The 27,608-nt window shown below is 39.6% G+C and overlaps 2 protein-coding genes across 3 annotated transcripts in view; one reads left to right on the top strand and one right to left on the bottom strand.

Annotated features, from left to right (window-relative positions):
* AMN1 (antagonist of mitotic exit network 1 homolog) overlaps positions 1–16,475 on the top strand; it is a 71,332-nt gene extending 54,857 nt beyond the window's left edge. For both annotated transcript variants that reach the window (XM_060113580.1, XM_060113579.1), the window contains exons 6-7: positions 1,767–1,878; positions 14,603–16,475. In XM_060113580.1, coding sequence (XP_059969563.1) covers positions 1,767–1,878; positions 14,603–14,676 — 186 coding nt within the window. In that variant the 3' untranslated portion in view covers positions 14,677–16,475. The remainder of the gene's footprint in view (positions 1–1,766; positions 1,879–14,602) is intronic.
* Positions 16,476–18,785: 2,310 nt separating this feature from the next.
* On the bottom strand, positions 18,786–25,249 carry ETFBKMT (electron transfer flavoprotein subunit beta lysine methyltransferase). Its single transcript, XM_060112770.1, has 4 exons — positions 25,118–25,249; positions 23,213–23,595; positions 20,842–20,972; positions 18,786–20,074 (listed from the first exon to the last, which is right to left on the bottom strand). The coding sequence occupies exons 2-4, from the start codon at positions 23,536–23,538 to the stop codon at positions 19,731–19,733; spliced, it is 801 nt and encodes a 266-aa protein (XP_059968753.1). The 5' UTR covers positions 23,539–23,595; positions 25,118–25,249; the 3' UTR covers positions 18,786–19,730.
* Between the last annotated feature and the right edge of the window lie 2,359 nt (positions 25,250–27,608).

Raw genomic sequence — 27,608 nt, 5'->3', positions numbered from 1 at the left:
TGAATTTGCCCATTATAATCACATTTTTTTTAACCCATTCATCCATTGATATGTTTCCACCTTTTGTCCATTGTAAATACTGCTGCTATGAACATAGGTGTACAGAGATATCTGTTTGGGTCCCTGCTTTCAATTCTTTTGGGTATATCCCTAGAAGTGAAATAGCTAGATCATATGCTAATTCTATATATAATTGTTTGAGAAACTGCCATACTGTTTCCATAGCAACTGTACCCTTTTACCTCTCACCAGCAATGCAAAAGGGTTCTGAATTAGAACATTAAACAAAAGATAGATAATGTTTCAAATATATGAAAAAGTATAGAAAGTAATATAACAGAGACCTGTGGACCAAACACTGGAATTTTAACATTTTCTGCATTTGTTCCAGTTCTTTTTTAAAAAATTATTATATGTTACATCTAAAGCTCCCTCCCCTTATTCATTCCCCCTTTCTTCCTTCAGAGGTAACCACTCTTCTGTGTATCTGTCCTTCCATATTTGGATACTTCATCTCTCTCTCTAGGCATATGTGTACGTATGTGTATATATATCCATAAATAAGATATTGTATTGTTTTATATGTTTTTAAATAGTACATAATAGTTTCATAGTGTGTGTGTTATTTTACAATTTGCTTTTTTATTCAAAATTATGTTTTAAAATTTTTTCAAGCTTTATTGAGGTTTAATTTACATACAATAAAATTCACCTATTTTAAGTGTACAGTGTGATGAATTTTGGTAATTGTTATACAGCCTTGTAACCACGACCACAGTTAAGTATAGAATATTTCCATCACCCTAAGAGGTTTTCTCCCATCCATTTGCAGTCAGTGCCCTGCTGTGGCCCTCTCCCACGCAACCACTGATTTTGTCAGTATAGTTTTGCCTTGTCTATACTTTTATATGAATGGAATCATGCAGTAAATTGTCTTTTGGTTTTTTACTTTTTTCTTTTGCTTCTTTCACTTGGCATAATGTGTTTGAGATTCACCCATGTTGTTGCATGTGTTAATATTTCATTCCTTTTTTTTGCTGAGTAGTATTCCATAGTCTGGAATATGACATAGTTTGTTCATACATTCACCATTTGATGGACATTCAGGTTGTTCCAGTTTTGGACTATTATAAATACTGCTATGTACATTTGCATACAAGTCTTTGTGTAGACATATGGTTTCATTTTGGGGGGGTAAATACCTAGAATGAAATTGCTGGGTCATATAGTTGAGTACATGTTTAGCTTTATAAGATGCTACAATACTGTTTTCTAAAGTGTCTGAACTAACATTATGTTTAAGATTTATGTCTATTAATACAAATAGATATTTTTCATTGTAACTGTTTTATCTTATTACAATATATTAATGAACCACCATTTATTTACCCAGTCTCCACTTCTTTACTATTACAGAAAATATTGCAATTGGCATATTTATAAGTTGTTTCCTTACGCACATGTACAAGAGTTTCTCTCTATATTATGGACATCTGCAGTTGGAATTGCTGGGTTCTGGGGCATACTTACTGTCAGTTTTAATAGATACTGCCAAATTGCCTTATAAAGTGGTTGAGCATTTAACTCTTAAAGCTGCTATACCTTCCAAATTACTACAGACTTTCACTGGTCCTTTCTATAGAGTTTTTCTTGCAAGTAGATATTTGGGTTTTTTGTTATCAGAGTACAGTATTTCCCAGGCTTTTTCACACTGTTATTATTGTCCTATTTTTTCTTTTGATTGTACTTTCTTTATTTTTAAATAGGAGATTCATATGGGATATTGTGTGAATCTGACTGATGAGGCTGTAGAAGCTGTCCTTACTTGCTGTCCTCATATATGTATATTACTCTTCCATGGATGCCCCCTGGTAACAGGTTAGTATGAGGCTGCTTGGGTTCAAATCTTGGTTTCACCTTTTAATAACTGTGTGACCTTGAGTAAATTACTTAACCCATTCCATTATTCAGTTTCCTCCCATTAAGTGGGTATAATGACAGTATCTACCTCATAAACTTGGTCATGATGATTATCTGACAACACTTCATATGGTGCCTAGCACATAGTGAGGGCTCAGTAAATGTTAAGTCATGATGATGATGGTGATGGTGGTGATGGCAAATGCTCAGTAAATGTTAACTGCCTTGAGGAGGATGATGGTGGCAGTGGTAGTGGTCATGATATTAAACATTATACTTTATGAGGTCAAGTTTATAATATTACATCTTTCAAATATGCTAAATGACCTGCTTTTTTTCTAATTTATTTTATTTATTTACTTATTTATTTTTGTCTGTGTTGGGTCTTTGTTGATGCGCACGAGCTTTCTTTAGTTGTGGCGAGCGGGGGCTACTCTTGATTGGGGTGTGTGGGCTTCTCATTGTGGTGACTTCTCTTGTTGTGGAGCACGGGCTCTAGGCACGCGGACTTCATTAGTTGTGGCACGCAGGCTCAGTAGTTGTGGCTCGTGGGCTCTAGAGCACAGACTCAGTAGTTGTGGTGCACGGGCATAGTTGCTCCACGGCATGTGGGATCTTCCTGGACCAGGGCTCGAACCCATGTCCCCTGCATTGGCAGGTGGATTCTTAACCACTGCACCACCAGGGAAGGCCCATAAATGACCTGTTAACTGTAATCTCATCAAGCTGTAGCCATTGAGATTCAGAATCATTTGGCTAATGTGGTACTTCACTAAAGTAGTCACAGCCCTTTTGGCTTGTATAAGAGCCATAATACCCCTTTCACATCACCCCTACAGTGAGTCCCATACCACAATATAACCAGGATCTTATGTGTGAGTCAGTACTTATGCCCAGCCCTTCCAGCTCTTTTTCCTAATTACAGTCTAATAGTTACTGTCCTAGAAGTCCTTTTTTTTTTTTTTTTTTTGGTTTTGGGTTTTTTTTTGTGGTACGCAGGCCTCTCACTGTTGTGGCCTCTCCCGTTGCAGAGCACAGGCTCCGGAAGCGCAGGCTCAGCGGCCATGGCTCACAGGCCTAACCACTCCGCGGCATGTGGGATCTTCCCGGACTGGGGCACGAACCCGTGTCCCCTGCATCGGCAGGCGGACTCTCAACCGCTGTGCCACTAGGGAAGCCCTAGAAGTCCTTCTGACATCTGGTTTTTCTTGTGTTTGGACTACCAATCTAAACTAAGCCTGTAATGGGTTGTATTTGGTTATCAGTGACATCTATAATGAAGACTAAATCTTATTTTAGGCAGACATCTCTCAGTACACTAAAGCCAAAAGTGACGTTAGAAACTGTTACCAGTGGGTACCTCTAGGGAAGGTTGTGGAGAAGCAAGACTAGGAAAAAGCTTTCACCATATACCCGTTTGTCCTTTTGAATTTTGTATCATGTGAATGATTTTACCTATTAAAAATTAGTAATCATAATTTTAAGAAAATAATTTAGAACCAGAAAAATTCATGTGACTGAGTACGGGGAATTGGTACACGTGAACACTATTCTGGGGGTTATGAGAAGGCAGGCAGAGGCTCTCTGGTCATCAATCAAGGCAGAAAATTATATTCTAACAAGTAGGCTATTATTGTAAGGTGGAGGAGACCATAATATGTGAAATGTAATAACAGCAATTTTTGATAATAGGTCTTTTCAGAATACCAACTAAAAGTATGTAAATCTACTCACTGAGCTATATGTAAATTTAATCAATACATTGAACAAGAAAGTGGTACTCATAAAGTGACTCCATTTTCCTCACACTATATTAATTACAAATTTGCTCTAAAGGGCCTAATATTTCCCAAAGCCAAATGAAAATCTCTGACACGTGCCACTAACTTTTCTTATCATTCTCAGATAGTTAAAAGTCTTGTCATTTCATATCACTGAAACCCTCTCATTTCAGCAATTAGAACGTCTTAGACCCATGTAATACTTCAAACAAGTTCAAATTAAAGCTTTTTGCTCCTCCAGTCAGCTCAAGTTTGCTGTAGGTGGAAAGCTGCTGTGGGTAAGGGGACGTTATTAATTTCTCTGTTTTACCACCTCACGCTTCTCTTCTTCCTTTCCCAGCTTGCCCACCATGGTTTCTGACCCCACCAATGTCAGTACAGGGTGGGACTGCGGTGAGCAGAAGGGAAGGGAAGGGAGAGAAAAGTCTAACTTGACTACTACCGCTGTGATCTAGCGTCAGCCCTGAGGGCTCTGTGGGGGAGCTGATCCTGATCCGTACTCTCTCAAAAGTGGGGCACTTTTGATCTTCTTCAGGGTCCACTTTCCGCCACTCCCCTCATCACTGCATATATCTCCTATATCTACAGTTCTCTTGATTCAAGCAAATGTGTCTCTTCTGGCCAGTAGCTAGCATTTTCTTTTCCTCTGCGCCCAGGCAGCTGGCGGTACACCTTCAGTCTCTTTCTGCTGAGGTTTCCTAGACCATCCAAGTTGCTTTCATGAGCAAACTACAAGGCAACCCATGCCAGCCCACATCTGTCCACAGGAAACACAATACTTTAGACAGTAAGAGTGCAGGTTAGTTCCCAACTTCAGTCCTCTCTTTAGCCACATGGACTCTTACCATAGCCTTTTGCTTTTTAGTTTTCTTAGGTCTGATATTAGTGTAATGTGTTTCCCAAGCACCAAGGGACAAATCAGATTCTCCAGCTGATCTCCTTAGAGCCCCCCTCACTAGGCTTGAAGGCAAGAGCAAGCACCTGCAACCCTCTTTCTACAACTCAAATCATAACTGTCTTCAAAGAAATCCTTTCTTCAATTTCCAGTTTTCCATCACTTCCCACTTTAACACTTTTATATCTTTGACTGGATGAGGCACCACGGATTCCAAAATGAGTTTTCAGCCAAGCATTTGCAAATCATGTACAAGTCTCATTTTGGAATGAGAGAGTAGCTGGTACCTCTAGTCCTGGAACCTTAGCTGAAATAGTTAATGTTTTAATGTTCTGTTGTATTTGTCTCAGGATAACTAGGCTACATAACATGTTATAAACTCAGCCTTTGCTAATTTTATCTTGATTATCTTTCTGGTTACAATTAGGAAATAGTTAATTTGGCATTTCCCCTCTACTTTTAATAGAAGTGAAGACAAACTATACACACAGTCAACCAGAAAAACTTATCCTTAGGCAGACTGCTTAAAACAATCATCAAAGACCCTATAGGTAATGAAATCTTTAGAAGGTACAACCAAAAACTTAAAATTTGCGTACAACAAGGCCAATAATAAAATGCTTAAAGGTGCCTGTATCAGTATAGAAATGACTAACAAACAGGAATTTTGAAGTCTGGAAAATATGTTGCAGTCATTAGTCTGATTTTTAAAGCAGAAGACTTTTGAGATAAATTATATAATTACTGAGATCACTGGAAACTAAAGATGTATTATCGGTGAATTCAAGAGAAATGCCTACCTGGTATGATTATAGATACTAGGAAAGCTTAATCCCACTAAATCTTTCCACATCCACATAATGGCTCAGAATACTGAATTTACCAACTATCTTGCTGCTGAGCAACAGCCACATAACCCCCCTCCTCAGCTCAGTCTTCTGGGAATTCCCTTACCTTACTCCCTTTCTGAGTAAGCGGAGGTTGTGTGGTGAGGGACTCCCCTTCCATGCAAACCTACCCAAGTGCTGCCCAATTAAAGCTCGTTGTGTGCTACTGCCATCTTGTGGTCGTATCTTTTTCCTTGATCTGCCCCACAACCCCTTGATCTCACTAACTACAGTTATACGGTACGGCGTTCTAGAAGACATCAAGGGATAAAGCATAAAACAAAATATGTTTATATGTCCAAATGTTTGGGAAATGCGACATACCACTCTAATGAATATTAATTGCTCAAAGGCTCTGAGAAATAACTATTGCTAAGAAACTTAACCTTTTTTTATCTAAGTGCCAGGGAGTTAGACGTTTTCCTCTACCCTTTTAGGTTCTTCCGGCTGGTCTAAGAATTAAATTGATAGGAGGCAGATTAAGAGGCGAAAATCAAACAAAGTGTAATAACATGTATACATGGAAGAGACCCAGGAGAACTGAGTAACTCACCAAAATGGCTGAAACCCTCACCTTAAATAACATTTTCAGCAGCTAAAGAGGATGTCGGGGGTAGAGGTTTGGGACTTCAAAAGGGAGGAAGGCAATTCACATGAAAGATGAAAAAGCAAATGTTTGGTAAACAAATATTTGTTGGGCCATGCAGCGCAATTGCGCCATAAAGGTACTCTCATCTCTAGGCCCTGCTGAGTTTCCACCACCACACCTAGCCCATATTTTTGCAGACAACCTCTGGCGATAACTTGATCTATACTTCTTTTAGGCAGTAAGGGGGAAGGTCAAAATTTCTTCTTGAGTCTTTTGGACCTTGATTGTTATCAGCTTGAAATAATCCTCATGCCAAAGAGACATTTTGGGTTGGCACGTTTTGCTCCCCCACCCAAGCATTTCCCACATATTTTTTTAACACAGAATAATTCACATATTATTATTTTGATCCCTCTTTTCACAGAAGAGGAAAGTGAGAAACTGAAATGGTATTGGTCCATTGTGACATAGTTTTTAATAACAGTGCTAAGATTAAACAAAAATCTCAAGATAAAGTGAAATGAGCACCAATTCCTAGTCTCCTACCATCTCTCCAAAACATTGAATAACTTAACTTCTGTGGACCTCAACTTTTCCTCACATATAATTCTCAGTCATAAAATTGGGTGATCTGATAATAATATAAGAGTTCACATACAATAGCTTTTACCGATAAAGATTCTTAAAGAGAAAAAAAGCTGATGTTTTTCAACTACCCAGATCATCTCTACTCTTCCCGCTTTCCCGTCAGCACCTATCATTGTATATTTTTGCTACCATCACTGAGTGAAAATAAAGTGGGCTAATATATTCACCTTATATTTATTTGTTAATTTCTCTTTTTTCCAGAGAAGACAAATGCTTTATTTTTGCCTGATAAATAAATGTTCTTTCTTCTTTCATGACACCTTATATGTTTCCTCTTACGTATTCATGTGATTACTCACATCTGACTAGATAAGACAATAACGATACATATTCTATAAAAAGAATGTATGTATATCATATGTTTGTGCAATTCTAGTGTTATGTTATCCTCAAAGCAACCTGACCCCCAAATTGGCAGTGTCAACTGTAGTTACTCATCAGATTCCCTGAATTAATAGGTTTATCTTCTCCACTGTATTTGTAAGTTTTTATAAAATTTCTTAACATTACAATCAGACTGTAAGCAAAACTCCACATTATAAATTAAGTCTTGAAACTGTTAGAAGGACTCTGATTTTATTTCTGCAGAAGAGACCAAAAAACTAAGCTGCTATTTAAAATACTGTAGATCATAGACATTATGGAAACAGAAAATAATTTTTAAATGTATTAAATTATTTTAATTTAAATTATGTCTGCAATGATTTTCAGTAATTTCAACTCACACAATTTTATTAATCTCCTACAATGGACGTGCATTTCGGTTTCTATCATCTAGACGTGTTTCACAGTAATCACAGGCATCTAAGTTTAGGTTTTAGAAGGGCAATAAAGCAATTAGCACTAGAGTCCCTATGTTTACATTGAAAGGCAGAAAAACCCAACAGGAAATCTGCCACTTTGACTGAATCGACTCAAATTTTAGTGATATCAGAGGATTTGTTTCAGCTTGATTACCTTATAAGCAAGTTCTTTACTTAGATTCCTATATAATAAATGTCAAGATTTACCACAAAGAGACAAGTGGTTTGCTTCAGAGTTTCCCTGTAATTAAAGCTGATTCCTTGCTTCAAGGACAACTACTTTTTAAGTTTCATATATATATATGTTAAGTTTCATATATATATATATATATTTTTTTTTTTTTTTTTTTTTTTTTTTTTTTTTGCGGTACGCGGGCCTCTCACTCTTGTGGCCTCTCCCGTTGCGGAGCACAGGCTCCAGATGCGCAGGCTCAGTGGCCATGGCTCACGGGCCCAGCTGCTCCGCGGCATGTGGGATCTTCCCGGACCGGGGCACGAACCCGTGTCCCTTGCATCGGCAGGCGGACTCTCAACCACTGCGCCACCAGGGAAGCCCTAAATTTCATATATTTTATTTTCTAAATCCTGTATTATTCTCTTTCCTTATCATTACTTATTCATACATTACTAATCCAGAATTACGAAACTTCTTTATGCCGTACACTGTAGTGAAGCATTAGAACCTTGATCATTGTTTGTAAAAATGTGTCCAGCCTCACTTTTTTCACTGTGTATTCTATAAAAATGTCTAAATTACATTTTCCTTGACCATTTGAAAAACTTAGTTTAACTTATATTTCCCATAGTTTCTTCTTTTTCTTGGGGCTCCAAAAGCTCCCGTAATGAATCTCTTTCAAAAAGTGGTCTCCAACTACATTAGTCAGAGATTTTTAGAAAGATGGTAAAAGGTTCCTTAGAGGTCATCTACACAACTCCCTTGTTTTAAAGATAAGGGAACAGAGATACAATGAATTTAGGTGGCTTGCCCCAAATCTTAGAAATAGTTAATAGTAGAACTGGAAGTAAAAACCTAAATCACCTAATCCACAGTTTCTACTTCTTTCCCCAGTAGAGCAATTTCCTAAGCCTTTGGTGTCAAGTGGTTTCACTATTAGTAGAAAAGGGAAGGAAGTAGGAGAGCGACATCAAGCATCAGTAGTGTGATTGGTATAAACGACCTTTAGAGTCTTTTTCAGTCCTGAGAGTCTGTGTTTCGGTGAGTGGCAGAATAAGCCACCCCAAAATATGCCTCTTCGGCATAAGGATTATTTTAAGCTAATTTTTCTTCAGAAATAGCAGACACTGGAGGAGCTCTGAAAGCAGTAGAAGTTACCCTTTTGTAAGGAAAATATACATTTATAAAGGAAATCTCCATTTGTAAAGTGTCTCCCTCTCTGTACTAAGAAGGGAAGGGTGACTCTAAATCAGAATCATATTCAGTGGAGAAGGCACTGACTTAAATCTGTATAGTGAATCTTACTGTTACCAAACCGAAATCAGGTCTCCTTCCTCTGTGTGCAGCAAAGCCAATCTACTGACACCAGGTTGTGGTGCAGGGTGCAAGCAAGGAGAAAGGACAGCTGATGCTCAAAAGGCTGGAACTCCCTGATGGCTTTCAGTCAAGGGTTTTGAAGACAACGTTAGGGATGAGGGTCACAGGGTGTGTGATCAGCTTGTGGACATTTTTCTGATTGGTTGGTGGTGAAATAACAGGGTGATGTTCTGGGAATCTTAATCATCAGTCTCCTGGTTCCAGTCAGTCTGGGGTCTGTGTGCTGGTGGTCAGCATGTAGTCAACATCCTTCACCTAGTTGGGGGTGGGGTAGGGTGGGGTCCTAGTTTCTGCAGAACAACTCAAAGATATGTCAGATTGTTATCTCTATCCCTTCAGGAGGAACTAGGAGTCCTGTGACTCTATTGTTCAAGCTATTATTACTTTTCTTGCTTGCCTGCTTTCTTTGTTTCTATATTTTCTACTTCTCTAATCATTAACTGTTTTGAGTCTGCTCTTTGGAACTTGGGGAAGGCCTAGGAGACGAAAGCTTTTTCTGCAAACAGGAAGTGGGAGACATGGAGGGGCTTGTACCCAGGAGGGCCCAACAGGGTCCTGCCTGGTTTCATTACCCTTGTCTACTATGCTTTTCTTGGTAACTTCCCATAACCGGTCTCCCAACAACCCCAAAATCTTTCTTTTGTCTTTAGCTGAAGATGGTAGTTAAGGTGGTGGCTTGGGCCCTCTCAGGGAGTTTACTCATTTTTCCTGGGTATCTCCCATGTATACATGAAGTATACTTGTTGACAAACTTCTGTTTGTTTTTCTCTTGTTAACCTGTCTTTGGTCACAGGGGATCTCAGCTAAGAACTCAGAAGGGTAAAGAGAAAATTCTTTTTCCTCCTCCACAGTTTCTACAGAGTATTCTGGCAAGAGATATGAAATACTTAGAGACTCCACAGTTTCTCCCTATAGCGTAATAAACTTACAGGCATTGAATATTCCTACTATTGACTCACTGCTCTAAATACTCTATACTTTTATGGGGAAAAGAAAAGCAGCCTGAGGAGACTTTGAGTAATGTAATACTGCCCTCTAGCATCCAATTTTTTAAATTACATAAAAATATACTGTATGCTCACAACTAGAGGGAAAAGTGTTTTTCTATTTATGTACAATAATAAATTCCTACAAATATAGTCAGAAAACAAATATTTACATATAATATTTGATAATATATTCATAACTAGTAAAAATGCCAAAATAGTCTTAGAAGCATCAGCTAAAGTGAAATCGGAAAGTACACGTTTCCAATTTTGTTCTTTTTCAAAACTGTGTTGGCTCTTCTGGGTCCCTTGAATTCCTATGTAAATATTAGGATCATTTTGTCAATTTCTTTTTAAACATTTGATGGGATTTTGCTAGGGATTGCATTGAATCTGTAGATCAGTTTGGGGAGTACTGCCATCTTAATACTAAGTCTTCTGATCTATGAACATGATACTAAGTCTTCTGATCTATGAATATGGACATCTTTCCATTTATTAGATCTTCTTTGATTTCTTCCAACAATGTTTTGTAGTTTTCAGAGTATAAGTTTTTCACTTCTTTTGTTAAACGTATTCCTAAGTATTTTATTCGTTTTGATGGTAATGTAGATGAAATTATTTTCTTACTTTCATTTTGTAACGGAACCCAGGTTTGGCTGCTTGCCACTAATATGCCAATAATTCAAGAGGCAAGTGTCAGTAGAAAAGAAAGGTGCTTTGGGACTTCCCTGGTGGTGCAGTGGTTAAGAATCTGCCTGCCAATGCAGGGGACATAGGTTCGAGCCCTGGTCCGGGAAGATCCCACATGCCGTGGAGCAACTAAGCCCATGCGCCACAACTACTGAGCCTGCGCTCTAGGGTCCACGAGCCACAACTGCTGAAGCCCATGAACCTAGAGCCTGTGCTCTGCAACAAAGAGAAGCCACCTCAATGAAAAGCCCGCACACCACAAGGAAGAGTAGCCCCCTCTCGCCACAACTAGAGAAAGCCTGCCTGCAGCAACAAAGACCCAACACAGCCAAAAATAAATAATAGAAAAAATAAAAAGATATCACCATTAAGAAAAGGGGAAAAAAGGTGCTTTAATCAGAAAAGCCGGGGTGATTCCCTGGCGGTCCAGTGGTTAGGACTCTGTGCTTTCACTGCCAAGGATCCGGGTTCAGTCACTGCTCGGGGAACTAAGATCCCGCAAGCCACACGATGTGACCAAAAATAAGAAGAAGAAGAAGAAGAAAGAAAAAGAAAAGCTGGCAATCTGGGGAGATGGTAAACTCGTGTCCAGAGACCAACTCCAGAGATTCTGCTCAGCCATGAGAGTTTTTAAATGGAAAAATGGGGGAAAGAATCTCATTGAATCATTGAGGCATGAGGTTGGGTTTTGCATCATTCTCCATTGAGTGCAGACTGGCTGACTCTTTCTTCAGAGAGAAGAAAACCTTGCCTGCATGGTCTGCCTGCAGGATTGCTAAGGGAGCTGTTGGGGGTAGAAAGCAAGTCATTTTTTTAACTGCTTAATTCTTCATTCTTACTTCTTTTTATCTAGGAAAAGAATCAACAGGTTAGACAAGGCATCATGTGCATTCAGGAGAGCATAAGTTAGGAGTTAGTTTCAATTGCTTAGTGATCTCATTCCTATAATTAGGTTCTTTTAAGGTTAGAGGGGAACCCAAATGGGAAAACAGGAAAAGGGCAAAGAGCTGCTTTTAATTTTTGGATTGTTCATTGTGTAGAAATAATTTGATTTTTGTATATCGATCTTGTGCCCTGCAACCTTGCTGAACTCATTTATTCTAATTTTTAGTGGATTCCTTAGTACCATATTACCTAACTACAAATAAAGTTTTACTTTTTCCTTTCCAACATGAATGCCTTTTCCTTTTCTTCCCTAATTTCCATGGCTAGAACCTCCAGTGTAGTGTTGCATAGAAGTGGCAAAAGGAGAAATCCTTATCTTTGTTCCTGATCTTAGGGGGAAAATATTTAGTCTCTCACCATTAAGGATAATGTTAGCAGTGGGTTTTTCATAGATGCCCTTTATCAGGTTGAGGAAGTTCCTTTCTGTTTCTGGTTTGTTGAATGTTTTTATCATGAATGTTGGATTTTATCAAATGCCTTTTCTGTGTCTATTGAAATGATCGTGTCATTTTTGTCCTTTATTCTATTAATATGGGTGCCATAGGCAGAAAAATGTCCCCACCCAAAGATGTCCATGTTCTAATGCTCAGAACCTACAAGTATATTGACCTTAAAATAGGGAGATTATCCTGGATTACCCAGGTGGGCCCAATGTAATCATAAGGGTCTTTTAAAGTAGAAGAGGGAGACAGAAGAAGGAGAACCATAGAGATGGCAGCATAAGAATGACTTTGTCCAATGTTGCTCACTTTGAATGTGGAGGAATTCAAGGAATGTGGTGGCCTTTAGAAGCTAGAAGAGTCAGGGAGGTGGATTCTCCCCTAGAGCCTCCAAAAAGAATGCTAAGCTCCTAATACCTGCTTTTAGCCCAGTAAGACCCATTTTGAAATTCTGACCTTCAAAACTGTACAATAATAAATTTGTGTTGTTTTAAGCCATTAAGGTTGTGGTTATTTGTTACAGCAGCAAGAGGAAGCTAATACAGTGTACTACATTAATTGATTTCCAGATGTTAAACTAACCTTGCATTCCTGGGGTAAATCCCAGTTGATCATGGCATATAACCCTTTCTGTGTTGCTAGATTTGGTTCGCTTGTGCTTCATTGAGGATTTTTGAGTACATATTCATAAGAAATATTGGTCTGTTGTTTTTTGTGTATGTGATGTTTTTGTCTGGCTTTGGTGTCAAGGTAATATTGACCTCAGAGAATAAGTTGGAAAGTGTTCCTCCCTCTTCTATTAGTATAACCACTACAGCTTTGTTACAGTTGCTGTCTGCATGATATATCTTTCTCCATCCTTTTACTTTCAACCTATTTGAAACCTGTCCTTAATCTAGATCTCCTGTAATAACAGACTTCCTCTATAATAACTGATATTTTTTATGACAATGAAAACTGCATTTGTTATATTTTTAGCTGCTTTTAAAAAAATTAGCTGCTGGGCTTCCCTGGTGGCGCAGTGGTTGAGAGTCCGCCTGCCAATGCAGGGGACACGGGTTCGTGCCCCGGTCCGGGAAGATCCCACATGCCACGGAGCGGCTGGGCCCGTGAGCCATGGCCACTGAGCCTGCGCGTCCGGAGCCTGTGCTCCGCAACGGGAGAGGCCACAGCAGTGAGAGGCCCGCGTACCACAAAAAAAAAAAAAAAAAAAAAAAAAATTAGCTGCTGAAGTAAACCTTCGTTTTCACAACTATAACTTCTTGTTTCCAAACACTCTCTAGTTCTCTTTCTTACACTAAATCTTTAATGTTCTGGCTTATTTTTGTTTTACTTAAAATAAAACTTAGTAACAATGTGTTGGGCCTGCTTTTTTTCCTAGTGGTCTACGAAATCTTTAAGTCTGAGAACTACTAAACTAGAAATTTCCCAAGACTAGGTTAGAGATATGTTATACATACAACATAGGTTGTATCTATGGAACAAGTTTATTAAACTCCTGAATAATTTTTAAAGTAATAAAATTTTAGCAGTATTTTTGCATTAAAGCATTAAAAGCATTAAATTATAAAACTGACTTTGCAAAAGATATGTAAACTATATTAAAATCACTGCTATATATTGTGAATAATTGAAAACCATCTAAATGTACAGTCATACAGATTGGTTAAATTACAAGGAATTCATGTAATAGTTATCTATTTAAAATTGTGTTTTATAAATATTATATGACATGGAAAAATGTTCAACTACAGGTCAGGTTGTCCTGTTCTAGTAACTACTCTGTCCCCTAACCTCTATGGGCATGTTGCAGCTTCCCAAGGTGTTTTACCATACCTGTTGGCTTTTTTTTTTTTTTTTTTTTTTGCGGTACCCAGGCCTCTCACCGCTGTGGCCTCTCCCGTTGCAGAGCACAGGCTCCGGACATGCAGGCTCAGCGGCCATGGCTCACGGGCCCAGCCGCTCCGCGGCATGTGGGATCCTCCTGGACCAGGGTACGAACCCGTGTCCCCTGCATCGGCAGGCGGACTCTCAACCACTGCGCCACCAGGGAAGCCCCTGTTGGCTTTCTTTAACCATGCTTTCTTTAATCACTCCTTTGTAGTTAAAACCTGTTCAAGCACCCTAGTTTAGTGTGTCATCTACTTCCTGCCAGGACCCTGAGAAACTTTAACTCTATTACTCTCTGGTTGGTGAAATTAAGATGAAATTACAGAGAAAACAGTAAATACCTGTTTTTTAGAAGTATTACTATAATATGTTTACTGCAGCTAATAATAGTGATGGTTACCACTAATTAAATGTATTTTTAGCTTATAGTATGCTTTATATATCATCTCATTTAATCCTTTAAATAACCCTATGAGATATAATAGTTATCATCATCCCCAGTTTATACATGAGGACACATTCAATATCTTTGATTACTGTGAATTAATATATTGTCATTGTTTTCTTTTGTAGATCATTCACGAGAAGTCTTGGAGCAATTAGTAGGCCCAAACAAACTAAAGCAAGTGACGTGGACTGTATATTGATGCTTATTGAAGCTTATCAAAGCTATGATCGTCATACTACTTTCCCAGGAAACAACGATCTAGAGATTGGCTTTCCAATAATATGATTTATGCTTTGAAGTTAACCAGGCTCTTAAACATTTTAATAGTGCTATTATTTCTATGTTTGTTTGAGGAGTGATTGTTCTTGAAATGACAATCCTAGCATGCCCTCTGATGTATTTGGGAAGGGTATTGTGTTTGTTTCTTTAATAGCAAAGTTTTAAATTACCTGCTTTCCCTGGAAATCTCCTTCTCCTACCTAGATATTTGAGCTGCTGTAAGAGAAATTTACCAATATGGATAAACATTAGGAGAATTCTAAGTAAAGTTATTTCTAAAAGCGTAATTACCTTCCTAGCTATTTTTTGGCTGCTACCTTCCAAATTATTTAAATGTCCACTGGCCAAAAAGCAAAGCTGAACATCAGGCCTGTAACTTCTTCACAGAATTTATTATTTCAATGAAACAAAGAAATATAATAGTTTAATGTCATAATCCAGGACATCATATACCTTAGCCATTCAGCATATGAATGTTACTGAGTATGGCTACTTTTCCCAAATACATGCTATTCATCTACAAACTTTCATCCTTAAAACCTGCAGTCAAGAATATGTAAGAATGAGTAAACACGAAATGTCATCACAGAGGTGGTATCCTGAAGCTCTACTGGTTTCACATTGTGAAATAAACACACAGGTTTTAGTTTTCAAATGAAATGTATTACTCTCTATAATCACAAAATTCTGTGAAGTATACTGTGCTTAAACTACCCCCAAATTCAGCATAGTCCCTGTGCCATGAGCCTGTCTCAGTGGAACTTTCTTAAAGATTTCCTATTTTAACTGTGATGTAGTGAATAACAGGGAAAGTGTGCTATGGTAGATTTCTTGTATATGTTTAGAAGGAAGGGTTTACATATTCAACTCTACTTCTTGTCCTTACTATTAACTACTTTATAAATGTGATATGTTTATAGCGTAGATAACATATATTGCCACTGCAAAGGTGATACATATGTATATATGTGTAAAATTTGTAGGGCCTGTTCCATCTATGAAATTTTTCTAAAGACAAATTCAGTAAGATTTAATATTGAACACCTAACCAAGTCAATAGCTTTTTCTGCTTTGGGGGAAACTAGTTTCAAGATCTAAGGTATCAGATGTCTAGTCTATAAAGGATTTATCATCCTAAAGCAGTTTGCAGCTTGATCTTTTTTTTTTTTATACTGCTAGTTACCTTAGCTGTTTCTCAGCACTCTGTTTAAAATTTGGGTCTCCGGGCCTCCCTGGTGGCGCAGTGGTTGAGAGTCCGCCTGCCGATGCAGGGGATACGGGTTCGTGCCCCGATCTGGGAGGATCCCATATGCCGCGGAGCGGCTGGGCCCGTGAGCCATGGCCGCTGGGCCTGCGCATCCGGAGCCTGTGCTCCGCAACGGGAGAGGCCACGACAGTGAGAGGCCCGCATACCGCACGCAGAAAAAAAAAAAAAAAAAAAAAAAAAATTTGGGTCTCCCATCCCTATCCTACCTATCCCTGTCACCCTCACCTGTCACTCTAAACTCTATTTTTCCCCTTTCCATCTGTCACCATCTGACATGTTTTATTTTGTATTTATTGTCTCCCCACCCTAGTATATAAGCTTCATGAAGACAAATTATTTCTCTGTTTTTCACTGCTGTATCTCCAATACCTAGAACAGTGTCTGGTACATAATAAGCACCCAAATATTTGTTGAATGAATAGACAAGAAAATAAATAAAAGTAATACCCATACTTCAAGTTTCTGGTCTGTGACGTACAGAGATTGGAAGTCATCACTCCTGTCCTCACAAGATAAAAGCTGAACAAACTGAAAATCATGAAGCAGTACAGTGTTTGTTATTTCAAAATGGACTTGTATTAGTTGTAACTATACACTGCAAACTCTAGGGCAACTGCTAACAAATTTTCTTTAATAAATATAACTGACATCCTAAGGGAGGAGAGAAGATGGAATCACATAAAATCCTCAATTAAAACCAGAAAAGGGGGAATTCCCTGGTGATCCAGTGGTTAAGGACTCTGTGCTCTCACCACCAAGGGCCCGGGGTTTGATTCCTAATCAGGCAACTAAGATCCCACAAGCCGTGAGACGCAGCACACACAAACAAGATAAAACCAGAAAAGGCAGAAAAAGTAGAACACAAAAAAGAAACAAGGAACAAAGGCAACGAATAGGGAGCAGTTATAAATATGGTAGAAATTAATCCAGCTATATCAATAATCTCCTTAAACGTGAACAGTCTTAATACAAACATATCTGTTATGCTATGAAGTCATTTCAAGGATCACCGTTATATATATGGGCGATTTTAAAATATTTTAAGTAATATTTGGACATCTCAAAGACCTTCTTGTACCCTCCTCGTAAATACTTAAGAAAGGATAACAGAAACAGTGTTGTAGATATTATTTCTTTTAATTAATTAATTTATTTATTTTTGGCTGTGTTGGGTCTTAGTTGCGGCACGCGGGATCTTTTGTTGCGGCACTCAGGCTTTTCATTGTGGCGCTTGGGCTCCTCTCTAGTTGTGGTGCGTGGGCTTAGCTGCCCTGCGGCATATGGGATCCTAGTTCCCCAACCAGGTATTGGAAGGCAGACTGTCAACCACTGGACCACCGGGGAAGTCCCACATAGATATTTAAAATTAAATCTACTCTTGGCCTCTTCACGTTGATTTCCAACAGTGCTCCAGAGTATAATTTCCTTTAATTTTCTCTTTCTTATCTTGCTGAGAAGGACAATACCCAGCAGACTATCCTGAATTTTCAAAGAATATGTCAACAAAGCTCTTTCCTCTCAAATGCCATCCAGTGCCACTGTAGCCTATCATTTCCATTCATTTTAACCAATGCTGAATCAAAATTTTGAGTTTATAATTAAGCCCCGGTAGACCAATGGAAATTGGATACAACAAGAGTTGATTCATTGGGTTGTAATAAATTCTGACTTCCAGAGTTCCAGAATCACAAGACCCTCTGTGACCCAGCTCCAAAACACCCACCTATCGATACTGCTTTCCCGTCTAAGCAACAACCTGCCCTTAACTGCTTTCTCTACATTTCTTTTGAATGACTATAGCTCTGATCATGTCTCCCTGGTATCCTAATCCCACTGGCATGTGTGTGTTATTAGAAAGCATATAATGCAAGTGTCATAAACAATTCCTAAGCGGTATATGAGAACAGGAGAGTACAGCTGACCCTTGAACAAAACGGGTTTGAACTGCACTTATATGTGTTTTTGTTTGGTTTGTTTCAATAAATACTACAGTACTACGCGATCCATCCCCGGATGCAGACTGTAAAGTTATACATAGATTTTCAACTCCAGGGGGTGGGTGGGGTAGTCAGCACCCCTAACGCCCATGTTGTACAAGCGTCAACGGTACACGCGCAAGGCTGCGTTTTATACCTGTAACATATATCGTGGTCACGTTTTGTTTTAATTTGGAGAATAGGAAATATAATACATGTAATCGGTACGAAATTACAAGACCCAAAAGTAAGAACTAGGTCTCCCTACCACCCTCATCCACCAGCCACCTGGTACCCTCTCAGAAGACAACCACTGTTACCAGTTTCTTTCCAGGGATATTCTATATCTACTTCAAGTAAATATGCATTCTTTACACATACATTCATATGTAGGAGCTCGTACATACATCTTTTTTACATAAATAGTGTATACTATACACATTCTTCACATTGTTTTTCATTTATGTCCTAATGTTCTTATTGATATATAAGATCCTGACAAGCTGGGGCATGTAGTGGTGGCATAACCAATTTCTAGCTGACCTTAGTAAACCATAAAGAGGCATCATAAGGTAACACAGTACTGAGTATGTAGGAAATTCTAAAATCTTTATCTGTGTTTCTTAATTGATGCCCTATTATGTACTTATCCTATATTACACACTTTTTTTTTTTTTTTTTTTTTTTTTGCGGTACGCAGGCCTCTCATGCTGTGGCCTCTCCCGTTGCGGAGCACAGGCTCCAGACGCACAGGCTCAGCGGCCATGGCGCATGGGCCCAGCCGCTCCACGGCATGTGGGATCCTCCCGGACCAGGGCACGAACCCGTGTCCCCTGCATCGGCAGGCAGACTCTCAACCACTGCGCCACCAGGGAAGCCCATTACACACTTTATACTTTCATTTATTATAATAACCCTTTGAGGTGCAGTTTATTAAATTTTATTACTATTTTATAGGTGAAGAAATGAAAGCTCAGAGAGCTTAACTAGCCCAAAATCCCAACTAGAAAGTGACAGAGTGGCCTCACTCCGAAGCCCATGTAAAGTAAGTCCCCTACATATGAACGAGCTCCATTACGAGAGTGGGTTCGTAGGTCCAACAAAGTTAGCCTAGGTACCCAACTAACACAATCAACTATACAGTACTCTACTGTAATAGGTTTATAATACTTTTCACACAATCATAAAAAACAAAAAATAAAACATTTTTCATCTTACAGTAGAGTACCTTGAAAAGTACGGTAGTACAGTACAACAGCTGGCATACAGGGGCACTTTAATATCTTTGAAAGCTCACAACTTCGTATGTAGGGACTTACTGTATTCTGTACCATACCAACTGCATCTCTGATCTTAACATAATTTTTTAAAATATAGTATTCTGTATTTTTTATTTTGTTTAATTCAAAGATACATCACAGTTGTCCTCAACTGTAGAAAGAGACTCTGCTAAAATATCTAATTCCTCTCAGCTACTTAAATTACATGTGGATATTCCCTTCTATAATTATATTCCTGTAACAGTAAAGCTAGAAAAAAAAATTACAGATAGAGATTTCTATATTTGGCTTACTGGAGAACAAATTACATGACAAAGGGTGACAAAACTTCGACCTTCATATTTTGGAAACAAGATTTACCATTTAACACAAATTTCCTTCTTTGAACTGGACAGTCTTTTAGGGTTAAACCCAAACATAGCTATATCCATATTGGAGGTACTTCAACAGCTCAAGGCTGAAATTCCCACACCGTGCTTGTTGTCAGTCCATTGTTCTCCTGCCTAGTAGGCTCTGGAAGTGAATATTCTGCTACTTTGTGCAGTTGATGCTGAATGCTATGTCCACTGAACTGGGGTCGCCCAGGGTCACCAATCAGTACTCGAGTTCTGTAGACCCAAAAGCAATTTTTCAGCCATTGATGTAGACTGTCTGCAAGGTCTTCATCATAAAACATATCTCCAAGCACAACAAGATCCCACTTATCTTGTTCCAAATCCAGCATGTTTTTGGTTAAAATGGGAAAAGGATTCAGTTGGTTCAACTCACAGTTTAGTGTAATAGCCATTCCTGCAACTTTAAAAAAGCACATAGTGAATTGATATTTGCTAGGTTGTTTTAATTCCCTATTAATTAATTTAAATAATCTAGAAAATCTCCAACAATATGTTTTTTTCCCATTCTGTTGAAAGTTGGTTTTTTTTTAGGTAAAGAAGCCTAAAGCATATGCCAATATAAGCTATTTCCTGCAATTCTCAAATATATGAATATCCTGAAAATAAAACAATACCAAACACCTGGAAATGTTGAGGTTTTAAGGAACATTTGCTGATCTACAAGCCTTATGCTTGAGCAGGATGACAAGTTGGAACTGAGACCCCATATACAATAAGGCTCCTCAAGGGCTAGATCCTCAGTGAAAGGGAAGACTAAAAGAAAATCAGATAAAATTAAAACTTACCTGTCTCAACTTGGGTTCGAATGGAATAAAATCTCCCTCAAAGACACTGGCCTATCTTCACTTGGGTTTTGGTCAACTAAACACTACCTACATATTTCAGGAAATGCCTAGCCCAGCAATGACCAACAGTAAGTGCTCCCAGGTTGGTATCACTTTGGTATATCTGCCAGACACAAATGGAAGTCCTCCTGTGAAAAATGCACCATCAACTCAGGCCTCATAGGATTCCCACAGATAATGTCCCACTGAGTAAGTTCACAATATCAGATTATAAGATTTACATGGAAATGGGCTAGTCTAAGATGGGTTGAGGCATCTGTAGATATTTATCCTGGAAGAAAAAAAGATGAGCTTCAAATATTTTAAAATGTGCAATTCTTACTAGGGTCTATGTCATTGGCCAATATCCTTAAAGCTCCACTCATCTTAGCAGCGATAGCTGTAGCTCCACATCCACTCCCAATATCTAACACAGATTTTCCTCTGACAACATCAGGATTATCCAAAATATACCTAAATTAGAAAGAAAAGGGAAAACATTATCTAAGATAGAAGAAGGTCAATAAGAGGTGTACAAAAATTTTTCTTTGGATTGACTGGACAAAGAAATAGTGAAACTTAGCAGAAGAATTTGGTCCAACATGGGCAAGTTTGGCCTGACTAGAATGACATAAAATGTCAATCTTAAGAGCTGGGCAGAGGTGGCAGAGAGAGGACCTAGTCATTTTGGTCTTTCTCTTTGGCAGGTGTGAAGAGCAGTTCCATACAACTGACTAATCATGCTCTTCAAGTCAACTTTTTAGAAGTATTGAGCACTTACTATGATCCAGAAACTACTAAGCACCAAAAACACAGACTGACAAAATACTGCTAAAATCAGGACTCAGTAAGCTAGATGCAAAATTCACAGTCTCCTTTACATTGTTCAACAGAGAGTGGTTTTACGTACTGCTTGAACTGTTTTACAATGACCTCTCTGATAAGGTACAATCAAAGTCCAGCTCAACCAAAGAATTTGGACCTGGGCTAAGTAGTTACCAAGCAAGTGAAGATGAATGGGAAAACACTGAAATAATAAATGTCAGCTGACACTTGACCTTAGTATTGTAATAATAAAGAAGAGCAGAGGGAATTCCCTCGCGGTCCAGTGGATAGCATTCCATGCTTTCACTGCTGAGGGCCCATCAGGGAACTAAGATCCAGCAAGCCAAAAAAAGACTAAGGAACTATGGCAAGGCAGGGATGTAGTACCCTGTCTAAAGGGGCAGCTGTTACCCATCTTGAGCTAATTGTTGCCCCACAGAAATGGGGTGTTATCAGAGATTTAAATCCAGTGTTATCAGATATTTTTTTTTTTTTTGGCCTTGCCTCGTGGCTTGTGCTGTCTTAGTTCCCCGACCAGGGATTGAACTCAGGCCAGGCAGTAAAAGCGCCAAGTCCTAACCACTGGACCACCTGGGAATTCCCCAGAGATTCTTTTTTTTCAAATCGAAATAAATTTGTACACGCAATCCCTCAAGTCTGAAATGTTAGCAACTGATTTTTTTTTTTAAGTTTACAAGTAAAGGCCAAAGAAAACACATCTGTGGATCACTTATTTGTGACCTCTGATTCAGACAGTCTCAAGGAATTTGATGGCACTTACATTTGGAGTTGATAAACAACTTGCATAGATAACACTTAAAATGTATTTTTTTAATGATATAAGTAAATAAAGCTTGAAAATTTGGCAACACAACAGCCAGAATATTGGACTTGTTAGATACTGGAAAGTTTTCCAGAACTTGGGATTCTCCAAAAGCTCTATGTTTGCATTTATTTATTTTGCATTTAAAACTATATACAACCTGAATTCTGCTAGACCATACCATTCCTGTGAAAGAGAAGTCCTTATCGTTTTCCTTTCAGTTTTGTAACCTCAAGGCATAAAAAGATTAAATCATTTACCAGTCTAAGAGCAAAGACTAGATTAAAATGCTGTTAAGTTCTTGCCTTTGTTTCAGTGGCTGTTTTAATAAAAAGCACTGTGTGAATGTGTGAGAAAATGTCCTAAAGAAGACCTTTCCAGTATGGGGAGTTAGAAAGGGGGAACCTTAAAAATGCAGATCCTGCCGGCTACGCAAAAAAAAAAAAAAAAAAAGCAGAGGCAGTGCCGCAACTAAGAGCCCGCATGCCACAACTAAGACCCAGCGCAGCCAAATAAATAAATAAATAAATAAATAAATATTTTTTAAAAAATCATTTTAATGCAGGTGCAACTCCAGAGTTCACCTGAGTGATGTCCCAATCACTCACATCCCTCGTTCTTTGGGAGCCTGGGAAGAGGCAATGATGGAGGAAGTGTAAGGTTTAAGGAGCAATATTTACAGGATTGAACCAGGCGACCTGAAAGACTGGGGCTTTAAGCTCCACTGAGGAACTCTGCACAGGCCATGCATCATGAACCATGAACCTGAGAACAGTGTGAGATTTCTGGATCATGACCAGCCACCTAGGGTCTTGACAGCTGACCTAGGATTTCTCTTGGGGAGAGAGCTATATATCAGGAAACACCTTGATAAGCTTGGAGCAGAAGGTAAAGCTATGCAACAAAGCAACCCAAAACTATTCCTAAACTGCTCTAAATTAAGAAAAGAATTTGGGGTTTTACTCTGGTTTTCTGTGAGGAGCAGGGAGAACAAGGCGTTAGAAGGGGCTGAAAAGAGTAAGGATACGCGGAGCCCTAAAGGTTCCCGCTTCACTTACGGCCGTACCTAGACAGGGCTTGGCCTCCTGGCCAGTAGACTGCCCAGTAAGGATCACTGTGGGGCCACAGGTCAGCTCTTTCCCACCAGAACTTGCATCTGGGGGTCAAAAGCCGCAACTGGATTTCAGGGGTGAGGCTACCACGGCTGGTGACTTCAGTGTTCTCCTCCAGGAAAGCTTTCATCTCAGGGTCCAAGAAGCTTCCGGTTCCCCTCCAGGGGCAGTGGCCCCAGAGAAACAAGGGAAAACCGCTGCTTCTCACAGCCTTCCGTAGGACACCACAGCGGTTCATGGCAAATGATGTAAACGCTCTCCAACCTGGGCTCAAGGCCATCGGTCCTGTCCCAAAGCACAGGTTTGTTGGTGCTGCTCTTGATAACAGCTGCTCCTCCTGGGGAAAGAATAAGGGTCTGGCTGCCAAACTGATCTCAGCTGGAATCTCTGGACCTCTAAAAACATAAATAATACTGAAAACTCCAAGGCTCACCAACACTTCCAAATCCTGTTGCATAATAAGAAAGTGTTAGCTCTGTAGCAGATGATGCACAAGTGCAAGTTCATTCTAGGTGAAAGCGTCGGTGCATTAATTTAGGAAAATCCAATCTTCTAAAAGATGCCTTTCCACAACAGAATCCTTTTTAGTAACTTACAACAACAAATATACAAGCATCTGATTTTGAGAGAATCCTCAGGAGCACGCCTTTTACATAAAATAAGGTATACCTTTAAAGTTCTTTCATTCATTTAATAAATCACTTCCCTTTAAGCAGGCACTGTGCTTGGCAACTGTGGACAAAATAAACAAAGTCCCCATCTTCAGGAAGCTTAGATTCTAGTAATGGAATAGAGCAATTATCAGGGCAAACACAGTTCTTGCCTTTATGAAGTGTAGCCGAGATTGTGCATTGTAACTGTGGTTAGAGATATACAAATTATACTGACTGTTCAATAAAGATAGTCCTAGCATAAAACATCAATGTAATCAAGATTCAGGTGTTTTCCTAAAAACAAACAAAAACAAAACAAACAAAAAACTATGGATTTAATTGTAATAAAAGAATATCAACTCCCAAATCTCTTTCCGTAAATACCTCTGATGAGTCATCTTTACCAAACCTGGACTTAATAGAAAGACACCTTGATAAAAACAAGAATGAGGAAGAGCACTTTAAGCACAACTTATACACCCAGTTGTTTGGGATCTCTGATCTGTTCTGCATAAATATATAAATAGTCTTACGTCCACCCAAGTACTTAGAGTAGGGGCCCCAAACTCATGCCTACCCAGGGCCAGACTGGTGACAAATGAGTGATGCAGGCTGGTTGTTAGATCACAGAAGGGCTGTGGCAAACTGGAAACTATTTCAAAACAGTCCAAAGGAGCCAGCCAGGGGACACGTGGCCAGATCTTTCAATTTCTCAAAACAATCCAGCTATTTATCCATAAACTCCCACTTTTAAACGTGGGCAATTAGTTAAAATACCAAGACACGAGGAGAGGCAAAATGTTTGTCTGTGAACCAAGGACAGACCTTAAGTGGGTGTGCCAGCCCACGTTTATCCCTTGTAATCTCAGGGTCTCTAACCGCCTGACCTCATTGGACTAATTGCGTAGGGAAGGATTGGGTCAGCCCTTGAATCTAACGAGCCTAAGGTTTGAAAAGAAAGCAGAGCAAATACAAGATGATTGATTTTGGACACCCTGTCATGCAGACCGATGACGCCCCGCCCACACCAGCACCAATGAAGCATCCGTTATGAATATGTGATTATGCGGTGTACACTTGGTACCTGGTACGGTTAAGAAGACAGGTTTAAAGGGGCAAGTTCCAAAGTGTTAGCACGTAACTTCCCTCGATGGAGGACGGGAGTCAGTCTTAAAGGGGCAGGCACAGTCCTCCTTTTCTCCTTACCTGGCTGTGCTAACACCGTCCTGGGAAGCTAAGCACAGGGCAGGTCTGTCACGCGCCTTTGCGCCTCTTTTCGCGCCTTCTTTACAACTGCACGCTGGGTCCCACTTTCCCCCCGGAGCCGGCCGCCAACACGCAGCACCCCCTTCCCCGCCCCGCCCTCCTGCTCCGCCCTCCTTCCCGGCAGCACTTTCTCTCCCTTACCTGGGCTTCTTAAAGGGACAGGAAGTGCGAAATCAGCCGGCGCCCTGACCTCATTTGGGAAATAAGGGAATGTCAAATACTAATTTCTAAAAAATCCACTCTGAAGCCGTGGATCATCTGCTTCGTGTCAATCACACTTCTAGGCACTGGGCATAGAGCGGTGAGCAAAATAGACACAGCACAAACCCTTAATGACGCTTATATTCAACTGGGATTAAATCATAATATGTCCTCCCTTTTATAATAATTTTCATACACGTACAATCTTTTTTGTTTTTCAACTGTAACTTCTCATTTCAATAACACTCACTGATTCTCTTGCTAGTAATAATTCTTAGTAGATGTTCAAGATCAGTTTGTCTAGGGACTTCTCTGGCAGTCCAGTGGTTAAGACTGCACGCTTGGACTGCAGGGGGCGCGGTTGCATCCTCGGTCAGAGAACTAAGATCCCGCATGCCACCCACCCCCGGTTGAAAAATCAATTTGTCTAAGGATTTTTTTTTTAATGGATGAGCAATCAAACCACATTATTTGTTTTTGACTGCTTTGGGTCTTGTTGCTGCGCATGGGCTTCCTCTCGTTGCGGAGAGCAGGGGCTACTCTTTGTTGCGGTGCGCGGGCTTCTCATTGCGGTGGCTTCTCTTGTTGCAGAGCAGGGGCTCTAGGCACGGGGTGCTTCAGTAGTTGTGGCTCGCAGGCTCAGTAGTCGTGGCGCACACGCTTAGTTGCTCTGTGGCATGTGGGATCTTCCCAGACCGGGGCTCGAACCCGTGTCCCCTGCATTGGCAGGCGGATTCTTAACCACTGCGCCACCAGGGAAATCAAGGATTGTTGTTTTTAACCAGCTTCTGTATTCTATCCCAGTGATAGTTTTAAAATCGATCTGTTTCTCTCCATCCCTCCTGCCTCTGCCTTATGATTGCTTGCTTGAACTCCTGCTACTGGTATCTCTGCAATCCTGCCTTCCTCTATCCCACTCTCTATAGTGCAGCTGAAATGGTTTTTTCTGAAACTTTCATTCCATAGTCCAAAAAAAGGCCTTACATTCCTACAAGATAAGATAAACCAGATAAGCCAAGAGAAATAGACTGTAAACCCTGAGAAACAAACGTGGATTTTCTTTTCTATTGTTTGGTGTTGATTTTTTTTTTGTCACGCCACTTTTCATGCGAGATGATCTTAGTTCCCCAACTGGCGCCCCCTGCATTGGGAGCTGCCTGGTCCTAACCACTGGACTGCCAGGGAAGTCCCGCCCTTTTGTTCTTTTTAATTGAAAGAACTGTCTCGCTTTTATCAAAATTGACCCAAATGCAACAAAGCAGACCCATCAACTGTCTGATAACAATTGAGCTATCATCTGACCTTGTGATTTTTGCCTTTAAATGGCTGCCTACATTTTTGTACACAAGCCAATTCTCTAATAATTGGACACTCTTGCAAGTGCAAGTAAAAAAAGTTTATCCCCATACTCAAATTTGTTTTTAAGGGTTTTTTGAACAACTTATTTAATTATACTTATTAGCTGTATGTCCTTGGGCACATTATTAAACCTTCCTAATGAAGGGGATTAGGATATGCCATTGTGGAACAGGAATTATTTTGAGTGAAAGAGATCTCAAATCTCTGGAATCTCTTATCTGCCTAAAGCTGACTCTCCCAAAAGAACTCAACTGTCGTAAAACCCCTCCTCGAGAACAACTTTAATCTTCTTGGACTTGAGAAGTGGGCACCACACCCAAACAGACATTGTCCCAAGACTATCATATCTCCTATCTATTCTCCAAAAAAACCATTTATCTTCCCAAAAAGTCATGCCCATAAGTGCCCTTTCTCTCCTTCCCCATCACCTGTGATGAAATAAACTATATGTTTTTTAAGGCAGGACAAGAAAATTTAAGCATAGCAGATGCCCTTCCTGATGGGGCTCTTCCTAACGTGCAATGTGCATCTACATTATACATTGACCAGACCTCCTCAAAGGCAGGAATGTCTGCTCAACAATAAAGATCATTTTTTCCCCTTCTTCTGACGCCAGCAATGTAACTCCTTAGAAGATAACATTCTTTTCTTAATCCTGTAAGGGGTCATGGTGACCTGCTGCTCCCTTCCTACATGTAGGTCTGGACTTTGTACCTCTGGTTAACGTTATGTAAAATGTCAGTGTGTCATTTTGATGAATGATCCTTTGTCTCAAAAATGTATATAAATGTGCTTTCGACTTCTAAGTAGGGGAACAGTCCTCAGAGTTTTCTGAAAGACTGTCTCCAGGGTTATAATCCTCAGGTTGGCT

Source organism: Mesoplodon densirostris, chromosome 11 (genome assembly GCF_025265405.1).
Source record: "Mesoplodon densirostris isolate mMesDen1 chromosome 11, mMesDen1 primary haplotype, whole genome shotgun sequence".
NCBI lineage: Eukaryota > Metazoa > Chordata > Mammalia > Artiodactyla > Ziphiidae > Mesoplodon > Mesoplodon densirostris.
The sequence above is the reverse complement of the archived record's forward strand: the minus strand, read 5'-3'. Positions and strand labels throughout refer to the sequence as shown.